Genomic DNA, 19,346 nt, shown 5'->3' on the forward strand with positions numbered 1-19,346 from the left:
TGCTCAAAGTATTCACAGAGTCCTGAGGCTTTCCTTGTACAATACAGAACAATATTGCTTCATGAGCCTTGAAGTTGTTGATTTGTCCATTGGGTACTAGACATACCAATTACTCCTTGAAACTTTTAGTACATAATAGGAAGTATATCAGTATATGTGAGACGTGATGACAAAATGAGTTACTTCTCGAAATCCACAAAAGGAGATATTGACCAAAAATCGACACCAAGGTTAAATTTGTAGATAATTTTCTATTGATGCCATATTCTTTTTAAGTATGATAAGTCTTTCATTATTTCATACTTATAAATTGTAAAAACTTAACCTATAAGCGTAACGCATCTATTTCATTAGGTCTCGAATCCGAGAAGTAACTCATTTTGTCAGCACCCTTCACATATCTTTCTATGTTAGCAGAACTTGGGACATATTCAAACGACTTTCCATATGACATAACAAAATGTATGTCACCAGGGTGAAATCAGTCACTTGTCAAAATAATGAAATCAAAGAAACCAACAGTTTTCCGCCTGCAGGTAAATTTTTTTTCAATTTTTTTTTAGCTCAACACCTTCAATATCCATTTAGAATCACATTTGTATGGATTTTACTGATAAACGTTGATGAAAGGCCCAGGATATGTAAATTTGCAGCTCATAAGGACACTCAAGCTTTAGAAGTCACTAAACTTTGGCGGTCATTTTCTCGCTAATGTTACCTCTGAAAGCAGGTGATCACCACATCTTTCAGTTGCAAATATATCGACTTCTATTCAAGATAGATGGGTATTTTGTTCATTGAAAGATAGATAAATGAACCAGCTTTATGATGATGTATAGCAATAGTTCTGCATGCCCATAAATTGACTACAGCCAGATTCCACTGCATATCATTACACAAATGTTTCCCAAAGCACTCTGCAACTGTCTCCTTGTCCATTTGGTACTGGACTTCCCACTTACTCAGTGAAAGAGACATCTAAACTGCAACCTCTCCATTCCAAAAGCATTTTATCACCGTTCAGCCACTATTGGTCATTGCAAAATAGCCATTGTTTCCAAAACATTTGCAGAGTTGCAATTAGAAACAGTACCCGGTCAAGACTGACAGCCTGCTCCGGTGATATCAAAATTTAGGAACTTAAGAAGGTCAGACTGGGCTAGACAGTCCAGTGAGGCAAACAATCTAATACCCAGTGCCTATTACAGAAAGTTTCATTGATATGGTTTAATACATCTTTGGGATGGTGTTGATCTATATCAAAGTGATGTCTTTTCAGCTTCATCAAATTGGACAGGAATACCATAAGAGCCTATCACATTGTGAGGACAAACAAAATATATAAGTCCATAATGCATGGTACACTTCCAATTGCTTGTTTTCATCAAATGTATCATAGAGTGACAAAGAAAAGCAAACGTGTCTGATTTGGGAGGATCTGATCAAATCAAAGAGTGCCAAAATGGTACCCTTTTTTCTCTTCATGAAGAAAAACCTGGCAGCCTTCACAAATTTCAAATGGAGATTTGACGAATCCTTCTGCAATTTGCACCCGGTATAAAGCACGGTAGTTTAATTGAAAGTCCTCAGCCTCTTGATTTCACTGTCACCGTCTCAGCTCGCTACGTCACAGGAAAAGAACTCAAAGACCCAAATAGACGGCAAATTATTAACTACGTTTGAACAGTCAAACCTGCTCTAATGCCCCTGTATAAATAAATCACGTGTACAAACGACCACTTCCTCCTTTCCTGCTTGCTTTTTAAAATATTATAAGGACACTGCCCAAGATATCCCCCTGCCTAAGACAAACACTTTTCTCCTTGACAATGGGTGGCTGTGTTGAATCATCTCAACTGTACTTACAAGTCTAGGGACACCAAAGGACTGGGAAGTGATGCAAGGAGATTGTGTAAAACAAAACTATTGAAATCTTTGAGAACGTAAACCATTGTTCTTGAGGAGCACACGCACTACAGAAAGTTCATGCCCATATATTTGGATTCACCTGAGAGCTATAATATATAAGAATAAGCCAATGAAAACAAATTAAATTTCATGTCAGTAATGTTCAAGGCAATTAAAAAAAAGGAACATTTCATTGAAACACTGGAGAGATAAAAAGCAAAGTTTCAACATTGAAGCTCTCTAGACTACAGTAAAACAGCTGAAAAATCTCGCAGACAATGTACACTGACATCAGATAAAAAGTTCTAAAATATCCAAATATTCTCCTTTTCACAACTGAACTCACATCCAGAGCAGGCAGCATCTATATACTAGTATTACACGTTGCCCTCACAGACACACATACACACACACACACACACTCACACACGCATACAGACACACACAATAAACATGGTTCTTGACATTCAATCAAACGACCAATATAAATTGAGTCCTACCAGAGGATATCTTTTGGGAATTTTGAGATCAAAGTTTAACAAGATGAAGTCAAAGCTGCATAGAATTATATTGTCTTCATGTAAACTGGATGAACAAACAAGTGATATTACACACATTATACCGAATTGGTAAATTATATGTATATATATATATATGTGACACAAATAAACCCAAAATAACGTAGGACAAATTTAATATCTTAACTCAAAATAAGACAGATAACTTGTCGGTGGGGGATTGCTCAAGCTGGCCAAATAACAACAAAAAGCAAAACAAAACAAAAAACAACAACGACAAAAAAAAGAAAGCAGAGAAGTGGCACAAAATGGTAATTCTGCACCGAAAGCAGCTGTTCAAACCCACGTTTTAAACTATTATTCAAGAGTGGTCGCTTCTTGAAACACCACATCAAGAGTACTCTGAGACACTTACATCTTTACTCACACATCATTCCAAGTAAAATGAATGAACCATTGATGATGATGGGACATTTCAGCAACAGGTAACAGGACCTAAGTTTTGACAATTTTAAAGAGTGCACGCACAATGACGGGGAAACCATTAAACTGAACACACCCAGTGATCAAACTCACATAACATTGCTGAGTCAAAAAGAGTATCATGCATTTAGCACAACAGTGGATAATTTTTTTCCATGAACAGATTTGGACTGAATAAAAAATAGGTTGAAACAGCTGAGCTAAAAACCCCAAACCTTTCAACAAAGACTCCTTTTAGTTGAAAGCAGAAGAGTTCGTACGAGAGCGTGCACCTGTTAATGCACCTAAACATTTCCTAGAGACTTCATGAAGGTCTCCATGTTGTACTCATTTTCGTACAGAGATTCATCCCAGAGCTCCTCTAGACCGTCCAGAATGGTGCGGATATTCTCTTTCCTCCCAGATTTGTTGTCTTTCCGCTTGTCCTTCGCGTCTGCTCCCGAGTCACCGAAGGCCCCCGAGCCTGGCTTGCTGTCGTCCAGGACAAAGAGGTCCAGCAGTTGATCTGTACCCATTGTCTGCAGGCTCGAGTTCTCCTGAGTGATCACCGTGTTGGCAACAGCCATCTTAAACTTCTGGAGTCTGTGAAGAATGATATCAAATATTACGTTTTCAATACAAATAATTGTGTGTCATCCCGGTGAAACCAGAAGCTCAACAAAATAGTAAAACCAATAATTGTCCGCCCTTGGGTTATTTTTAGTAGCATGAAAAATTTTTTTGGGCTCATCACCTTTTATGTGAATTTAACCCCTTCACTGCTGCGATGTCTACATGTGTTTGTACAGACAAGAATAATAGATAATTATTATTCAAGAGAGATCTATACAAAGCCACAGTAGCACTTTCCCCCTTATAAGAATAAGCGACAGCAGAAGTGCTAGTGACGTCTCCAAAACTTTCTTCTATATGCCAATAGTTGAAAAATAATAGTAGTGGACCATTTCGGAGAACATAAAAATATGCATACATCAACACAGCAGTGAAGAGGTTAAAAATAAAATTCTAAATTCTGTGTGGATTTTACTGGAAAAAGTTGGTCAAAGGCACAAAAAATGTAAATTTGTAGACTTTTCCATAGACAATAGACAATTAAGTTTTGGGATTCACCAAACGTAGGCAGACATTTTTTCCAATGATTTAACCGCTGACACCAGGCGACCTCCACTTCCTTCAAATGCAAATACCTCAACTTGTATTTAAGATAGACAGACATTTTTTCATCAAAAGCAAGATAAGTGAACACGCTTTAATATGAAACCAATAACTCTGAATGGACTACAGATCTAGACAGAAAGGCATCAATCATCCATTTTCTGAAAACTAAATTCAATTTCACAGTGTTCAGCCAAGACACATAATTTAATATCATTATTTATATATATTTTTGAAAGAGTTTTACGGCACTTTCAACACAATATGGTGGTATAAGTGCTGAAGATTAGAGGTGTTACTGTAGAGTAACAAACACAAAAAAACGAGGAGGAGAGATAAGGTTGATAGATGTTTGATAGGAAAGAAGGAGCTACGGATGCCACTGGACTTTTGTAAAAATAACTGAATATTTTTTGGGAGACAAAATTTAGCTTGAGAAGAAGTAATAAATGCAACAAAACATCACATCAGTTCAACAATAAGAACGAACGATGCCCAAAACAACGGAAAAACGGCATCCCTTGAAGAGCAAACCACACCACAGCACCTGCCAACCATCCACACATCAGTCTTCAGAAAGTGAACTCACCCCATTATCTTCTCTTCCAGAGTTCCTCTTGTGATCAGTCTGTACACATTTACAACTTTCTTCTGTCCGATTCTGTGAGCTCTGTCCATGGCCTGTGAAGAAATGTCAATAAGAATAACAAAAAAATCTTAAGGCAATATGTGAGCAAGCCCAGAGAAAGGTCCAAGTTGTCGGCAAAGCTATTTGGTAGCTTTTAAGCACAAGGGGGCTATCCCGAAATATACCGTTTTGAGAAAATCAAAGGTAAAGTTTTTGCCCCTTGTTCAGTTTCTTTAAAACCTACGTCACAAAATGGCGCATATCTTTAAAACTACTCTTGAGACATCTGAAATTTTTTTACAAATCAGCACGTTCAGCATCAAGTTTGCTGCAAGAATATGTCCTTACTTTAATATCCAAAATTTCAGACTAGTGGGACCTTCCTTCCTTCAGGCACACACACACACAGATAGTCAACCCGTTTTTATCAGAAATGTTGGAATTTAAGAATATGTCTTAATAAGATTTTTAAGCTACTTGCAACACAATTAGGTCATATATATGTGCTGAAGATTAGAAGTGCTACAAGACAGTAACAAACACACACAAAAAAAGGAGAGATAAGAACAACAGATGTTTGATCAGAAAAAAAAGATCAAACTACACTAGAGCACCCACCAACTACCCATTTAGAGATCAGTTTACTGCATACAGAAAGGTAATGATGATGATGATCATCCTGAAATGGAGAATGAAAGCTTATACCCCCTGGTTCCAAATCTTTAAAAAAAAACAACCCAAAAACTGCCGCCTGTCAGATGTGTAAGCAGAGACACCCAGGGTTCAGGACACCTCACCTGCAAATCTTTCATGGGATTCCAGTCATGTTCCACAAATATAACTGTGTCAGCTCCAGTGAGGTTCAAACCTAGGCCTCCCACATGCGTGGTGAGCAGCAAAATGTCAATGGATGGGTCACTGTTGAATCTGTGGAGCACATCGCAGTAAGACAGATCTGAGAGGCAGTAAGTTGTATCGTACAAGATACACACAGAACTCATTCCTCGTTTTGATATGGGATTTAGGGGGGGGGGGGGGGTTGTTTTGCAGCAGTGCCATATCCTTCAGGTGAACAATGTTACATTTAGGTTGAAATTTTGAAAACTTGATATTTCTTGTGAACAGGATTATTGATTTAAAAAATTTTCTTTTTGGTTTTAGTAGAGGTTTTACGGTGCTCGCAACTGCATAAGGTCATATGAGCGCCGATTTTCTTTGTATCGATAAATGTAATGTTCCCTTGATTGAACTTTATTTTGTTCCTAGATTAGTTGAAATTGGTCCAAAGATGACTGAGTTATTGTCCTGTAAATGGGTCCTTGGGTTTTTTAATAGACACCTCATAAATTTTGTTAGGTTACAGATTTGTCTTGAGCCCGACAGTTTACATTTCCTGTGTTTTTGTTTTCAAAGTCAAATCTGTGTGAGGAGGATTCTAATACTATTTTTTTCTTTTCTGACATCAATACTACACTCTCTCACAATTTTGACGATATTTACCTGCGAACTATGTCATGTCTTGAACCAGCCGGAACACTGCCGTCCAAGCGCAAAAAAGTCACACTTGGCATTCGTGTCCTGAAATTTCAAGGAGAAAAAGAAAATACACTAAGTAATTAACCTACTCGTAAAAAAATAAATTTTTAAAAATAAATAAAATTATTTCTATTTCTAATGAATACCGAGAATAAAGATGTGAACATGAAAATGAAGAAAACTTGTTTAGATAAAGCCCCAAAAGACAACATAATTATTTGGATCGAATAAACAGATGAAAAAGAAACATCCCCTAACATGAAATACAGGAGACCAATTGGAAATAGAAGAAGAAGATGTAGACCAAACAGCAGTATAAAAAATACGATCCGCGTTGAGGCAATCACCCAAGGACCGGATAGGTCAAGGTTAGAGGGAGTGGCCAGGGACGATCAAGGGTGCCGTCGACTGCTCTCTCTCTCCTTTGAGTACCCCACGCTACAAGAATAGAATAAGTAAGTGAGCAAATAACATTAAATGAGATGGAAAAGGTGAGAACAGCACAGCTCTGTCACTCCGCGACCTCAGTGCTTTCTTGTCGTATCTCCACTTTTTTCAACAATGAAAATGCGACATCTTCTTAAGCTCTCTCTTTGATACTGAACTGTTTTCTCTGTTATTAAAAGTGGATATACGAAGGGCATACCAAAAGTTTTCTACCTGACCATGAAGGAATAAAGGTAAAAAGCTGAAATTTGGTACTGAGCTTAGTCTTTTTTTTATGTAGTTGTCCCCCAGAGTTATACATGTTTGCCACCTGTGTATGACCTTGAAAAGACCTTGAGAATAGAGTACCTTCTCTTTGTCAGAAAACCATCTCTCTACCGCTCCTTTGACCTCATCATCACTATTAATTATATCACAGCATAGCATGGGCAATCAGGTCCATATACGGCATGCATCACCGTAAAAATATCCTGTATTTGGATGCCTTGCAAGAACAAATACTCCATTACAGCCCTGCGCTCAAGTTTCTCCATTTTTATTTTGAAACTGGAGAACAACATACCCCATTCACTTACAGTACGCTTGTGGTAAAAACCAGTAATCTGAAATTCCCCAAAAGTTAAAAACATTCTGGGAAGATGATTGTTGGCTTTCACCCAAAATATCAGCTTTCTATCTTTATTCCTTCATGGTCAGATAAAAAACTTTTGGTATGCCCCTCGTATGACAAGAAAACACTGGGGTCGCGACTCACCTGAGCAGATCTTTCTCAACAATGTCCAGCATGCTCTTGAGCTGGCAGAAAAGAAGCACCCGGTGCTGGTTGACCACTGGCACACTGTCCACACCCCCTGAGGGACCGCTGCTGCTGCTGCTGCTAATGCCGCCGCCTCCAGGTACGCTGCCCGCCACACCAATGCCACAGTCGTTCAGCAGTTGCCTGGAAAGATGTTGTAAAATCAATTGTGAGGTATCGTGGTGAAATCAGGCGCTCGTCAAAATAATGAAATCAAAGAAACTGTAATTTTTTTCCCTTCCAGTTTTGCAATTTTTCTAAAAATCTTACATTTTTGGCTCAACACCTTTTATGCCCCATTGAAAATACATTGCTGTGTAGATTTCAGTGTAAAGAGACTTTTAGGTTACGTAACAAAAGATGGCATTGGCTTAGTTTAGAAAAAAATCCCCTCTGGAGATAAAGAGTTAAAGATATACTTAAGAGCAGAGATTCTGTGTATTCCAGACATATGATTCCGTAAAACAGCATTCATTTTTTACCATCACACATATGACTGGACCAAAATATCAATACCATTAAATCTCTTTCTGGATCGATACAACAACAACAACACTGGATCAACACAAATCTCTTTGAAATAGTGAAGTGCTTACCTCAAAGCATTCAGCTTTGGTGCGTGAGTCAAGTCATGAAGGTTGCTGTTTTGTTGCTGTAAACTTGCAACAGTTTCTTTGTACTTTGGATGGGATTGATTCAACACCAGAGCCGGATGATTGCACACCTTTCTCAGGTACTGAAGAGCCTGGATAAAAAAGCAATAATAAATCATGCCCATCTCAAAGTACTGTACAAAGAATCAAAATCTAAACAATTCGTATGCAGATGTCAAACCCACAGAATTAAATGTAAAATGGCTTCGTCACATGTACTGTTTTTTACTCTTTATTTGAATAAAAAAATCAGAAATAAAGCCCACCATTAAAGCAATATATGCAAACTCATGGAAGCTACATAAGTGAACATAACACCTGATAACTGCTATGAGAACATAATGTGAATGGTATATGTTTCACCACAAAAAAACATTGAAATTTGTAAACTTGGTGTTCCACTAAGAGACCACATTTAGAATTCAGTAGTGAGTGAAACATTCTACATCAAACTAATTTTCTCCAACTGCCACAAGACAATTATCTGTCCAAACAACTTCTCATTTCTCCTCTTACGTTTTTTCCTAATACCCAGAGCCCACAGAGGGAATGTACTTTCACACAAACCCATCACCCGACTTGCGGCCTTGAAACCAAAAGCGATTGTTTTTGAAGGTCACCGTCGACTTCGTTTGGTTTATGCCACGATGTTCGCTTTTCACCCTCAATCTGGCTAGCCCCGCCTACTGAACCGAACCGAATTGATCGTGCTAATGGGCACTGGGTATAACACAACCACTTTTCTCCTCGACAGTGGGTGGCTGGCTGTCTTGGACAATTTCGACGGTATTTGTGCACGGCTACGACTTACTTGGAATATGTGTGTGGTGCCCTGGTTGGATGCTTTCTTTTCCTTTCCTTCATCTCCACCACTCACAGTCTCGTCTACGTTTCGCTTGGCCCGCGATTTTGCAAAGTCTTCGTATAACTCAACCTGAAAGGTCATGACATTATTTGTTTCTTATTGTCAAAAGAAGGAACTGGGTGTGAATAATATCAGAAAAAAGATTTACTGTAACAAAACTTTCTCTAATATTTATCTCTGTTAATAAAAACCTTATCAAAACAAGAAAATCTATGCAGTTTATCCTTCAACAAAGTTCCTCTCACATACCCAAAAAAAAATTGTTTTTGACATTTTTCAATAACATGTTGGCAAGACATTTAACACAAAACACATTCAGAGCAGAGTAACTCTGAAAATGGTGAAACGGTATAAATTTAATGCCCCTACCAACACTATTAAGTTATTTAAAAGGCGGAATCTTCGAGTTAACATCCATCGCCTAAACGACAGAGCCAAGAGGGAAATTTGTGTAGAGCGCCTTTCTCAAGGACAAAACATCGGACTGAGCTGACGCTCGAACCCCCAGACCGGCAATCTCATAATTATGGATCCGGTAGCCCAACCACAGGGCCACCGACACCACTCAGAGTAACTCTCCACAGATCAGGACCAATAAGTCACCTGGGTTTTATTTGTTAATGGGTGCAATAAAAATATCCTTGCTTTTGAATTAAGTCAACAGCAAACCTGATAAGAAATTTCTATTCACCCACATCCTACCATGTCGGTAACTACTGCATCAACAGCTCAGCTCACACTTTTAGATTATGTAATATACCCAGATGTATGCTTTTGGCAAACCTTCAAAGGTGTGCAGTTTAAAAAAATGGTACAGTGAGTAATCAAATTAATAGGAAAGGAAAGAAAAAAGTGAAAGTAGGTTTATTTATTTATTCATTCATTTATTTATTTACTATTTACTTATTTATTCACCATTCATTCATTAAATTTACTTATTTATTTATTTGTTTATTTCTTCAATTATTTGTTTATTTATTTATATATTTATTTATTCCAAGCCACACAGTCAGAGTGTAACAATGGAAAGCATCAAATGTCTGGACATGCCTGCAATGGACTCAAGTCACAGTAGTAATCCTGCATGATCTTCGGGGGCAGGTCCTGCAACACATCTTCTTTCAGCCGGCGGAGAATGAAAGGCAGAACTTGACGATGCAGCGACTCCATTGCAAGAGCTCCTGCAGAATAAAACACGTATAAAATAAACCACTCAACAAACACAACCCAAGACGACTATTTTTAATGTCATTTAACAATCCTGAACTTCAGGGGAAGTTTTAAAGACTCACGTCATTTTCATTCTAATTGCTTCCTTTGTTGTTAAGTTGTAATTACCTGCAGCTTATCATGACACACTTGGCGAGGATCAGGATTTGAGAAAACAGCAACACCGTAAAAAGGAAGATGAAACAGACTGAACTCAGGCACCTGTCCACACCCTCTATTCTTGTCGTCAGAGAGTACTATGGAAAGAAGCTGTATATTACACTGAAACTTTTTTTAAAAAGCATCAGAAATCTGCCGAAAGCTGGCAAAACGCCTTTTTTTCTGTTTTTGGCGCCAAATTATTGTATTTGTTGAATCGAAAGTCTGTTCAGTTACCCTACTTGTGTGAAAAAATCAAAGTGAAACAGGAGTAGTTTTTAAATTGAATCAAAATTTTGAATAAAGGCCTGTTCTAGATGGCTACGCTGACCAAAAAAACCCCTCTTCATTTCAAAACTGCAGTGAATTAAAAAAAAACGTTTTGTCAGTTTACCGCAGAGAAGTATTAGTACCTGAAACAATAAAAATAAATTTTTTAATCTCACCTGCTTCCTGCTCTTTGGTAGTGCTCTTGGCATCCCTACTCTGCAAAATGGGCTTGCCATACTTGGCCTGGAATTGCTTCTCTGTGCCTAAAAATCCAGGCATGAGGAAGTCAAAAAGAGACCACAGGTCCAGCACATTATTCTGTATAGGGGTGCCAGACAATATCAGGCGGTGGTTACAGATCAGCCGCTTTGTAGCTTTGGCCAGCTGCAGAAAAAGGATACCATGTATAAATTGGATTCAAAGAGGCAAGGAAGAAGCATGCTCATTGTAAATGAAACTCTTTCGTTCATAAAGTATGAAAACAACCCCCCCCCCAAAAAAAAAAAAAATTTTTTTTAAATTTAAAAATCCTGTGCATTTCTTTTATGACAATCAGTGACCCACAAAATTCCATTTTCATCTTCCAATCCGTTATACATCATCCTGACCCCAAATACATGTCAGTAAGGGATTCATGATACAACAATAAACGGTATACATTTTAGATTAGGAAAGTAACGAACAGGACATATATTAACAACCATCGCAGTTCAGAATCATAACGAAACAAACAATCCCACAAACTTTTTACGGGAAAAAAAAAGGAAAACTTTGAAACATACATTATTATGTTAAAGAATTCCTAGGTACCTTTGTTTTACCATTCCTTATTATGTGACCTTCATCCAGAATGCAGTAATTCCAGCGTACAGAACTGTGAAATATTAAAAAACAATTTTTTTGAATAAAATAAAGTAAATAAAAGAATAAAAAGCAATTTCCTTAAAAACAAAACAAAAATTAAAGTGGGAAATCTTCAACAAAGTAACATAATTTTTAAGTATTTCTCTTTCTGAATACATTTCATTTTGGCAAAATGAGCCTAGTTCTAAAAAAAAAGAAGAAAAAAAAAGCCCCCAATAGGTACAAAAAGACAGCCTGCTCTATCAGCCACCTATCCACGACAATCAATTGTACAAATGACCTCTTTCCTCCTTGCATTTTTTCACATTACAACGACACGGTCCAAGACGCAACCTGTCTAAGACCACCACTTTTCTTCTTAATAATGGGCGGCCATCTTGAACAATTTTGACTGTACTTGAAATCTGACTTAGGACTGATTAGAGACAGCTTAACCGATGTAGACACACACACACATACACACACGCACGCATGCACGTACGCACACAGACACACACACACATAATGAGAGGCAGCTCAAAAAGAGGCACACACACAAACACACAGATACATACACAAACACACACAAACACTCTCACAAACACACCCATGTTTGCATATTTATACAGAAACAACCGGTACTTATACAATCTAATTGTGTTGCAAGTGTCATAAAACTCTCACTAAAACTAAAACAGAAACAGAAAGAGTCACCTGAAGAAGTCAATATCATTCCTCACTACGTCATAGGACGCCACAATGAGGTTGTGTTGGGGCACTTGTTTCTGCAATCTGAAAATATTGAGAACGCTCTGTTTTGCTGGAGTTGACACATGGGTATTACCAAAGATAGTACAAGACAAGATGGGCCACTTCTCTCTTTGAGCCAATTAAAAAAGTGTCCTCAAAATTTGGTGGCGCCCTCTTTGCGAACAGAGTTACCCTACTTGAGTTTTTAAAAATCAAAGTAAAACTAGCAAATTTTGGGATAAATTTCGGAAGAACTCTTTTTAAAAATGGTTACGCTGACAAAAAACCTCTTCCGGAGGAAAAGGAGATGGTATTCTTCGTTTAATTTGACTTTAGAATGAAGGGCGAGAGGTCATTAAAATATAAAAAAACCTAAAACTCCGCACTGAACGTACCCGAACTGCTGATGAACAGCAGTCGATCTGCGCACGCAAGGAGGTGCTATTCCTATTCTTCTTCTGGAAAAACGAAAGAGAGCTTCAAAACAGACTGCAGCGCCATCTGAAGCAAAGAGCATACTTCCTGCGGACACTTTTTTGGCTGAGTGGCCCATCTTGTTATTTACAATCTTTGGTATTACTAAGTTCAACTAGTGTATACAGGCAATTAAGTACCTACTGACCCATAAAAAAAACCTTTACCCGCGGGAAAGCTTATAACTCTCCACCCAAGTACACAATTCGCACAAAAATTGACAGGAAGCAAGCTGAACCATCCGGAAGGAGAAACATGTAACAGAAACAACAGTACCTTGAAGCAGCCATGGCTAGTCCAAAGATACAGTTCACAGTAGTACAAAATACTTTTATGACTTGAAACATTTTCCGATACAAAGTCCCCAATGCAGACACAGAATCTCCTATGTAAACGGTTTAAAACTAACACCAAAGACTGTAAAAAAAATACCAAGTTAAGTAACAATACTAAAGAGGGTGGCTGACTTCAAGTCACATGACTGTTGAAAATAAAAACAAGAGATCAAAAACTAAGGTCACCCACAGAGGGAGACTGGAGCAAGTGCGCACTCCTGAGAATGTGACAGTGGGGATGGAGGGAAGGACCTAAAAAGCCAGTTCGTCGTCACAGTCTTGAATTAACTATTGTTAGAGAATCTGTTCGGCCCATCTTGAAGTACGATCTGAAGTTGAAACCGTACAAGATCCGGGTACATCAAAGGTTCAGCAAATAGAAAATGTCGTAGACAATTTCGCCAAGCGCCTCAGAGCGTGTATTGCCCGAAACGGAGGTTACATGGAGCATTTGCTTAAACTTTCTTCAAACTTGGAGTTTTTATTTATAATTTGTCTCTATAAATGCGGATGGTGACCAAATACGTCTGTGAAATCTTGTGTTTCTATCTCTAGTACAACCGTTTTTATGGGTGTCTCTGAGGGTAAAGGTTTTTTTGGGTCACCTGGTACCTAACATTGAAGATACATATTTTCCCTACAACAAAAAACAAACAAACAAAAAGACTCAAAAAGCACTGCCTTAGAGTATTCAGTATTATTACAAATGTGAGGTGCCATGCATGAGTAAAATCAGTCACATGTTGCGAAACTAGCTATATGGACTTATTACATCTTCATAAATAAACATTACCTCCTGAGTAAATAGGCCTTTACTGATTTCAAATGTGTTGATTAGAAGCTGAGATGTAAGCTTTTTAAATTAATCATCCCCCTGGCACCCATTTCCGAGAAATCTGAAGATGGGACTTTTCACTTTCTTCAAAAAGGGTTATTAAAAATACCCAAACATTTCTATTAGCTTTTGAATTATTTAATTTTCAGAAGTGTAGATAAAACGTTGAAGTTTAAAACTTTAAAATACACAGAACTCATTTTCCATTGAAAAATCCAATTGCTTTACTTTATTCGGAGATAGCTCACTTCCAGGACTAGATATATCAGACTGATTTTCCACTGACACCTCACATGACATGGCCGATAAGGCAAATTTAAAAAAAAAAAAAAAAAATGAAATACATACAGTGCTTCCACCAGCTGAAGCTGAAAAGTAAGGAAAATTCTGTCTTGGGTCTGGGGGAAATTGAAATTTAGTGCTTTTAGAGGGTTGAAAATGGCATTTGGGAGCCTGTTTGAAGAGATTACCTACAAACCATAACATTTATTTTTCCACCAACATTTTGTCTTGTTTGATTTCTTCACCAAGATCTACACAACATAATATTTCCATTGACGGCAATGTTTAAAAGCAGGCATTGCTACTATAATTCAATTATTTTGTCAGCCTCATTCCCCGTTTGGACTTCTTTGTTTTAGTTTTAGTAGAGGTTTTACGGCGCTCGCAACTGCATAAGGTCATATGAGCGCCAGAAGATTAGAGGTGTTACAAGAGAGTAACAAACATAAAAAAGAAGGAGGGGAGATAAAGACGATAGATGTTTGATAGGAAAGAAGGAGCAAACCACACCAGAGCACCCGCTAACCACCCACTTGGACTTCTCCGTTGACATCCACCTCTTGACATTCATATGACCTAATGCAGTTGCGAGCGCCGTAAAACCTTATTAAAACTAGACAGAATGGCACGCACCTTAGCCGCTCAGCAGGAGGGCCGACATACATGAACGGGCTGAGATAGGTCAGGTCAATGAACTTGTTCACCTCATACACCCAGTGACCCACCAGGGTCGGGGGACAGACAACGATGGACGGAAGGGGCTTGCAGTCGGGGTCCTGGGATTCCTGAAGGGAGACATCATGAAAATGTGAGGCACGCTGAACAAAATGTGTTACTTCTCCGGTTTTAACCTAATGGAAATAGATATTTAATTATGTCAAATTTATAGGAGGAGTTTGTACAGTTTATGAGTGTTAAAGAATAAAAGACACGTTAAACAGGCAGAAAGTAGCATCAACCAAAAATCTACAATTTTGAACTTGATGTCAAATTTTCAGCTGATATCTTCATTCGTGGATTGCGAGAAGTAACTCATTTAGTAAGCACGCCTCAAATATGTAAGAGCATTTCATCCATCTTGTCATGTTATGATTCTCTCATCACAACCATTCTACGAAGAACAGTTGTATTTTTGTATAATCGAAATTGTCCACCCATAATCAAGGAAGCAGCTTGTCCAACTATACGTAATGCCTGAGAATAGCCATTGATTTATTGACCGGTGCAACGCTGGAGAATAGCCACTTGTTTATTGCAAATATCTCGACTTCTACTCAAGATAGAAGGACAATTTTTTTCATCAAAAGCAAGACAAATGAACAAACTTTAAAATGATACCAACAGCACCACATGCGCGAAAATTGATGAGTGTCTCATTCCACCACATTGTGACATATATTGTAATAAGTATAGTAATAAACAGCTACACACACAAAGGGGATACATATCCCTAACCTTGTGTCTTTTAGTTTAGTTTTAGTAAGAGTTTTACAGCATTTGCAACAATGATGTCTCATAAGTGCTGAAAAATTAGAGGCGTTACTAGATAGTTACATACAAATGAAAGAAGACGGAGAGATAAGGACGATAGATTTAGTTTTAGTTTTAGTAGAGGTTTTACAGCGCTCGCAACTGCATAAGGTCATATGAGCGCCACAAGATTAGAGGTGTCACAAGAGAGTAACAAACATAAAAAAGAAGAAGGGGAGATAAGGACGATAGATGTTTAATAGGAAAGAGGGAGAAGAACCACACCAGAGCACCCAACAACCACCCACTAACCTTGTGTCTGTCAGCTCGCTCTAGATGATCAGTGGCCAGGACACAGATGGACTGCAGGGTCTTTCCCAGGCCCATGTCGTCACAGAGAATGCCGTGCAGTTTGTACTTGTTCAAGAAGCCAAGCCAGTTCACACCATCCTGGAATTGTACATGTCGTGTATTGCTTGAGACGGAAGGAAAGGTGTTATAATAAATAAAGCAAGAGACAAACAAGTGACGTCGGTAGACTAGTGGTTTAGCTACCAGATGCTTAATCGTGACATTGCGAGTTCGGGGGTTCAAGCCTCATATCGGTCTTACGTTGTATCTTTGGGAAAGGCACTTCACATAAATTTCCTATTTGGCTCGATCCTTTCAGAGTTGGACATTAAACTTGGAGGTCCCTCCTCTTAAATAACGTGACACTGATGATAGAGGCGTTAAACACAAATTGGGTGCATTCACAGCACGCCTTGGTTTTGATCAATGATCAGATTAAAAGGTTATAAATTTCACTGTAAAAATCTCAGTCTCATTATTAATATGACAATATATACATTTAATACATTTAATCAATAATTCGAAAAATCATCCAAAACCAAATTTGCACATTTTATATATAATTCGAAAAATCATCCAAAACAAGAACCATTAAGTTATGCACACACCTGTTGGTATTTGCGGAGCTCAGCATTGACTGGCACAGTGATCTTGTAGCTGTCCAGCTTCGACATGTCAAACAGCTGCTCCAGGAATTTCCGTTCTCTCGCCTTGCGCTCAGACAGCCAGCTCTCCGTGGCAGGTGGGTCTGGTATGCCAGCCTGCAACGTAACATTATTATTATATAAACCAGAGGTGTCATACTCAATCACTCAGGGTGGGGCCAAACTCAAAAGACACTTAAGGTATGACCAAAACTGTACAACCACAACAACAATAATAACAACAGCAACAACAACAATAACATCAACAACAGCAGCAGCAACAACAACAATAATAACAACAACAACAATTACAGCAGCAGTGGCACCATCACCACAACCAACAACAACAACAATAACAGCAGCAACAACAACAACAGCAGCACCAGCAGCAGCAACATTAACAACAGCAGCAGCAGCACCAGCAGCACTACCACCAACAACAACAACAACAACAACAACAACAACGCGAAGAGTGTAGACTAACCTCCAGTGGCATGAGTCGGACCAGGGTGGCGAAACAGTGAGTGGCCATAAGCCGCACAGCCTCCGTCTGGTCAGACATGCGGCCCAGTATAGGAATAACCAGCACCACAACATAGGGCAGGGAATCAATGCTCAGAGAATCCAAAATGTCTGGGATCATCAGTTAAGAAAATACATCACAGGTCTTCAGAGTGGCTTCTTTTTTTTTTTTTTGGGGGGGGGGGGGGGGGAATTAGGGTGAATTAAAACCATTAGTAGCCACCTATTCCAGGCAATCCAACCAGCAACATGGCCCAAATCTGTCTGGTTTGACTTATAAATCTACACAAGATCCCTTCAAAATTGTAGATTGAGACACAAGGAAGCTAGTTACGATTGGAGTTCATACAACTTTGAAGAAGAATGTATACACACAGTTTGTGTGTATTTGGAAAAGAACAATTGATTTTACACCTTTATTAAAACATCATTAGAAATTCTAATATAACTGCCATTTTGGCTGTTTCCCCAGTAATAAAAGGTAAAATCACACAATCATACCTAACTGTTAATCTACACTTTTGCATGATGTCGACTAAAGCAATAACCAACAAAATTTTATTGACAATAGGATTATTTGTTTTGATAAAAGTTTAAGGCCTTTGTAACACAATTAGGTGATATAAGTGCCAAACATATGAGGTGTTACAAGAGAGTAAAAAATACAAGAAAGAAAGAGACATATAAGGACAATAGAGGTTTAATATGAAAAAAGGACCGAACCACACCAGAGCACCCGCCAACCATCTACATTAGGATTTGAGATCTTTTATGGGGACATGTCTGTTAAAAGCAGGATAAAAAACCATACCGAAAGCAGTGAAAAAACATGTAAGTGTATGTATATACAATCAGAGCAATATAAAAAAAACCAGCCTCACACAAGAAAAAAAAAAACAAAAACAAAAATAAAAACAAAAAATCCCCAGCAACAACAAAGGATACTGGCAACAGCCTCGGTGGCACCCTCTCGCCTGTTCTCGTCATCGGTAGCGCCGAGGAAAGGAAGAACGTTTTCTATCACATAATGCATGACTTGGAGAGTGCTGCGCAGGCTGAGGGCAGCCAGAACCCGGGAAGTCATGTGTCGAACAGCAGTGGCATTGTGGCACAACAACAGACTCAGCTTATCTAACTGACTCAACAACTGCAGGAGGAAAAAAAACCCAAAAACAATTAGAAAAAGTTACTTAAGTGGTTTTTTAAGTTTTAGTAAGAGTTTTACCGCACTTGCGACATGACAACACGAATAGATAGGTCAAATATGTGCCAAACTTTAGGGGTGTCACCACTGCTAGAAAGTAACACACAAAGATAAGAAGGAGAGATAAGAACGATAGATATTTGATAGGAAAGAAGAAACAAACCATACTAGAGCACCCACCAACCACTAACAAAAATAACAACAATAGTTGATTTTTTTTTACAGTGTGGACCAAGATTTAGTCTCTTTCTCAACATTATGACCTAAGACCTCTCAATGAGTACCTTTCCAACTCCTAAACCACAAAGTCACTTTCTTTTAAAAAATGTTGACATCAGTCCAACTCCTAGCCCACACACAATTGCAGCCAATGACATTTCTTACCAAATTTGTCCGACAATCTATACAGTTGTTCCTTTCACTTTCTTGCACACTGGTGATTTAAGCTGAGCCATTAAAATAAGTCACATTTCACATTTTAAAAACAGACTGGGATTGTAGCAGCACCAACTCTTAGCCATTCTGGCATAAATAAATTATAATGAGATAGGTTCAGTCCTTTAAAGGTTTCTTTTTTTTTTTTTTTATGTTCCATCAACAAAATGACAATCACGTGGAATAAGAAAGAAAGAGAAGGAAACTATCAGCCACTTATGCCAGGAAAAACTAAAGTCCAATCAGAATGCAAAATGAAAGTCTAGCATTTGACCTGAAAAAAAAGACAACACACAGTCCAAAAGGATTAAAGGTTAGCAAAATCGAAACTGAAATGACCAAAAAGAAAAGTTGCGAAAGAGATCAAATGTTCTGTTTTCTATAGTTTAGTCTTAGTAAGGTTTTACGGCGCTCGCAACTACGTAAGGTAAATAAGCACAAAGGGGTGAATGTCAACAGAGAAGTCCAAACGGGGAATGAGGCTTACTCTGCTCACCTCTCTAGCCTCAACAGCACAAAGTCTGCTTCGACTATCAAGGCACCCCAGAAATAGCAGTTCACAAGAGAGTGACAA

At 38.3% G+C, this 19,346-nt stretch overlaps 1 protein-coding gene across 1 annotated transcript in view; it reads right to left on the reverse strand.

The window, feature by feature from the left end:
* Positions 1-705: 705 nt before the first annotated feature.
* LOC101845535 (TATA-binding protein-associated factor 172) overlaps positions 706-19,346 on the reverse strand; it is a 43,160-nt gene continuing 24,519 nt past the window's right edge. Inside the window, exons 25-40 of the mRNA XM_013080525.2 lie at positions 18,079-18,280; positions 17,096-17,244; positions 16,576-16,728; positions 15,929-16,066; positions 14,780-14,931; positions 12,185-12,262; positions 11,438-11,501; positions 10,804-11,011; positions 10,040-10,170; positions 8,936-9,058; positions 8,068-8,216; positions 7,430-7,615; positions 6,193-6,270; positions 5,490-5,619; positions 4,654-4,745; positions 706-3,491 (exon numbers count right to left, since the gene is read on the reverse strand). Of these exons, the coding sequence (XP_012935979.1) occupies positions 3,194-3,491; positions 4,654-4,745; positions 5,490-5,619; positions 6,193-6,270; positions 7,430-7,615; positions 8,068-8,216; positions 8,936-9,058; positions 10,040-10,170; positions 10,804-11,011; positions 11,438-11,501; positions 12,185-12,262; positions 14,780-14,931; positions 15,929-16,066; positions 16,576-16,728; positions 17,096-17,244; positions 18,079-18,280 (2,331 nt within the window). The 3' untranslated portion in view covers positions 706-3,193. The remainder of the gene's footprint in view (positions 3,492-4,653; positions 4,746-5,489; positions 5,620-6,192; positions 6,271-7,429; positions 7,616-8,067; positions 8,217-8,935; positions 9,059-10,039; positions 10,171-10,803; positions 11,012-11,437; positions 11,502-12,184; positions 12,263-14,779; positions 14,932-15,928; positions 16,067-16,575; positions 16,729-17,095; positions 17,245-18,078; positions 18,281-19,346) is intronic.

The sequence above is a fragment of the Aplysia californica genome, unplaced genomic scaffold (genome assembly GCF_000002075.1).
Source record: "Aplysia californica isolate F4 #8 unplaced genomic scaffold, AplCal3.0 scaffold00090, whole genome shotgun sequence".
Lineage (NCBI taxonomy): Eukaryota > Metazoa > Mollusca > Gastropoda > Aplysiida > Aplysiidae > Aplysia > Aplysia californica.